This window comes from Centroberyx affinis, unplaced genomic scaffold, assembly GCF_046629955.1.
Source record: "Centroberyx affinis isolate AG114_WGS23_722 - 3 ecotype Tasmania unplaced genomic scaffold, CSIRO-AGI_Caff_v1 ptg001482l_1, whole genome shotgun sequence".
In the NCBI taxonomy this organism is placed as follows: Eukaryota; Metazoa; Chordata; class Actinopteri; order Beryciformes; family Berycidae; genus Centroberyx; species Centroberyx affinis.
The window spans coordinates 1,468-5,000 of NW_027279949.1; the positions used below are offsets into that span (position 1 = coordinate 1,468).

A 3,533-nucleotide genomic window follows, 5' to 3' on the forward strand; every position below is an offset into this window, starting at 1 on the left:
GTTATGTCATCTCAACAGTTTTCAGTGTATTCAAGTCCATCAGGTTGATCACAGCACTCTATAATACGAGATGGCCACATCCCAATCACCTATTCTGCTGCCTTTAACACCTCCATTTATGGCGATCTGACCTGAGGGCCTTAGACCACTTAACTAGTTTGATTGTTTAGTGTTTGCCTCACATAAAGGTGCTGATACAAAATGAAGTGAACTGGGAAATAGTGTGGGGTGATGACACAGGGCTCATTGGTCTGATTTTCATTTTGCAAGTGAGGATCCCAGGTTCAAATCCTCCTGTTAGAATTCTCTGCATGAACCCTGGTGGTCCCAGACTTTCAGAGCTACTGTTAGTAGCGTACAATTTGTCTTCCAAACTCCTCAACTGAGTTATAAAAGCAGAATATGCAAGTGTCTGTATGGAGTTAGGCAGGGTTCAAACATCTATGGCTGAGTTATGGCATACACTATAATAGCAATAGCACTGATAGTAGTATACTATCAGGGCTCCGCTAAGTAATAAAAACTGATCACACAAGGCAAACTGTACTGGGCGGGTCTTGTCTCAGGATTCGACTGTGACGTCATTACGCAACCTAAACGTCCAATACGGATGTAAACACTGTTCGGTTCACGTGCGTGGAGGGAAAAATCAACTATGGCACCGAAACTGGAGCGTTTTAGCAGTCCGGGCAAAGGAAACGGACTGCGGGCGACAGCCAGGATCAGGAGAGGAGAGCTGGTGTATTGTGCCGAGCCGCTGGCCTGCTGTGTTTCCAATAAACTGGCCAGAGAAGTCTGCCACCACTGCTTCACACGGTAAGACAGTCAGCCTTCTTGTCTCTGGGCTTACCTCTCTGCTAGCATCCTGCAGACAAGCTGTCAAAACATACAACTACGTGCTATTTATTCTGCATACCATCTGTTGGTTAGCAGACAAGGTGGTATACACGGACACTGATAGTGGTGGACTGACTCAGGGGTCTGAGTAGATTAAATTCACGCCACTTTACTCTCCCATCTCCATCTAGCTAACTACAGCTCGTTTTGAACTAAAGATGAAATGCGAAATGCTTCCTCCTTGTTAGCTAGCTATGAACCTGGAACCTGCGAGGGGGAAAACGGTAATTTACCAACCATCAGACTTTTAATAAAGCATCTGACTCTGACATGTTTTCTCTCTCTCTCTCTCTCTCTCTCTCTCTCTCTCTCTCTCTCTCTCTCTCTCTCTCTCTCTCTCTCTCTCTCTCTCTCTCTCTCTCTCTCTCTCTCTCTCTCTCTCTCTCTCTCTCCCCTCTCCCCCTGTGTTCGTGCTGGCGGGATGGCGGTTAATTATATGTAGCTCGCATTTTGGTCTAATATCTCTCAGTTGCTACTTAACATGTCCATCAGTAGGTGCAAGTTCTTCAGCTGGCCGCCAGATGGCACCATGTCTCTTCCACTGTCTCATCTGTCTATCTGCATTTTAAACCCAATGCAGACAAAATAAAGCATCTGCATTCAGTCCAGATAGGATCCCAAGCCGCATTTAAACACGTGTAAATACAATCGAGAAAGTTGGGATTCAGATCCACTTATTGAGGTGACTTGGAAAAATTAGGTTCCAGTCTTTTCTTGAATGCATTATTTACAGCTTTGTATAAATGTGGTCTGCTGCCCCATCTAGATCAAGTCTAGATAGATATTCTGCTTGCATTGGGATTTGAATACTAGGTACAAATGGAGCCTCTATGGGCCTTTACATGTGATTATTTCTTCTCTGTTGTTTCCCATTTGTGGGTGCTATTTTTCCAACTGGCTACCCAATGGCAGCACTGCTCTTTCTGTAACTACTGGATCTACTGGAGCAGAAACCACTTCATCAAACAAAATAGACATGTGGGAATTTGGTGAGGCTGGTGTGGAGAGACAATAATTTACAGTGTTTCACAGTACATACGCATACTGAAAATCCTGGTGCAAGGACTGAAGAGGACCTACACCATTAGATAAACACTCTGTTTAGTGAAGGGTGAATTATCTTGGGCTTTCTTTTGCCCCAGTGGCAAAAGAAAGATAATTAAGGAGAACAGTTAATTGTAAGAACCTCTATGAGAATATAAAGATCTAACTCATGTCAAGGGTTGATTTCCACATGAAGGGAAAATGTGTTAGAGAGCAAGATCAGTTGTGCAGAATCGTCTTCTTTGCTACTGCAATCTCTTTCATATCTCCTCTTACCGCACACATTGGGAGAATCCCTTCCCTTCTTACACTAGGTCATTTTGTGGGTCTGGTGCGTCTCGTCCTGATTGAGCACTGATTGAAAGACAGATAAATATCAGTTCAAACTTAAGACATATACAATATCTGAGGTGTATCTTTCCTTCAGTAGTGAAGATGACATTTGACAGCTCAGGACTTTACCTTTTTTTCCACATGTAGGACTGCAGAGGGGTTTGAAAGACTTCCTTTGTAAGGTTCTATAACAGATAGCCACAACCTGACCAGCACATTAAGGGGGGTGAGAGAGAATGGGAGATGGATATTTGATGAGACAGAGTGATGGAGAGGACAGGAAAGATGGATTGACAAAGAGAACGAGCCACTTGACAGCACTGACAGAGAGAGAGAGAGAGAGTGAGAGCGAGGTAATAGAACAGAGAGAAGGAGGGGGGCAAGGACTGTTATGCTAGCCGGTAATATAGGCTGATGATATGATGTCATCAGTCATATTGATCTCAGCCAAGTCAGATGGTCGGCTGACAGCGGTGATCTACAGGATGGTGTGTGCGCAAGTACATGTGCGTGTACGTGTGTGTGTGTGAGCTTGCATGGGTTTGCATGCATGTGTGTATGTATGTGTGTGTGTCTGTTTGTTACAGGGGTGTGGGTGTTTTTTTTTACCAGTGCCACTTTAGCCTAGTTTGTCAAAGTATGTTGTTTCTCAGCTGTGTGACGTGCTTGTTTGCATACTAGCAAAATGTAACTTGTGAATGTATCTTTATATTTATGTCTCCTAAATTAATTCATGCTGCAGTCCACAATTTAACTAATGCAAATAACTGACCAAATATGCTGCCTTCAAACAAACTGTGGTCCTGATGCAGCACAGCCGTCTGATTTGAAAACTACAACTAGGGAAAACAAGATACTGTAGGTGGTCACGCATTCACTTCAGATGTATGCAGATGAAAATCTGTGCCAGCCATGCTTTAGATAATCAGACTTGGACGTTATCATTAGAAGAAGAAGGGCTGCATTTTTCTGCCAGCCAGATGCTGTATCGCTGTCTGCATATGGTCCAGTGGGGTTAAACATATGCTGCTGGGACTTTGTTTTTGTTGTAGAAAGTACTAAACATGCTTAATTTTATTTGTGTGTGTTGCCTGAGGATGGTTGACATTGTCGGTTTTTAGCACATGTTAATGGTAGGTATTTGGTGTCTGTGTGTATGTTGTAGGGGGTGATGTGAGGAGATTGTTGTTTGTACAACTGCATCAGACACACAACAACATAAGTGATCTCCTTGCTTGCTACGAGAGCAGTATCCAGAA

The 3,533-nt window shown here is 43.5% G+C and overlaps 1 protein-coding gene across 1 annotated transcript in view; it reads left to right on the top strand.

Annotated features, from left to right (window-relative positions):
* The first annotated feature begins 620 nt into the window (after nt 1-620).
* Nucleotides 621-3,533, top strand: part of smyd3 (SET and MYND domain containing 3) — a 98,533-nt gene continuing 95,620 nt past the window's right edge. The window contains exon 1 of the mRNA XM_071526948.1: nt 621-816. Coding sequence (XP_071383049.1) covers nt 656-816 — 161 coding nt within the window. The 5' untranslated portion in view covers nt 621-655. The remainder of the gene's footprint in view (nt 817-3,533) is intronic.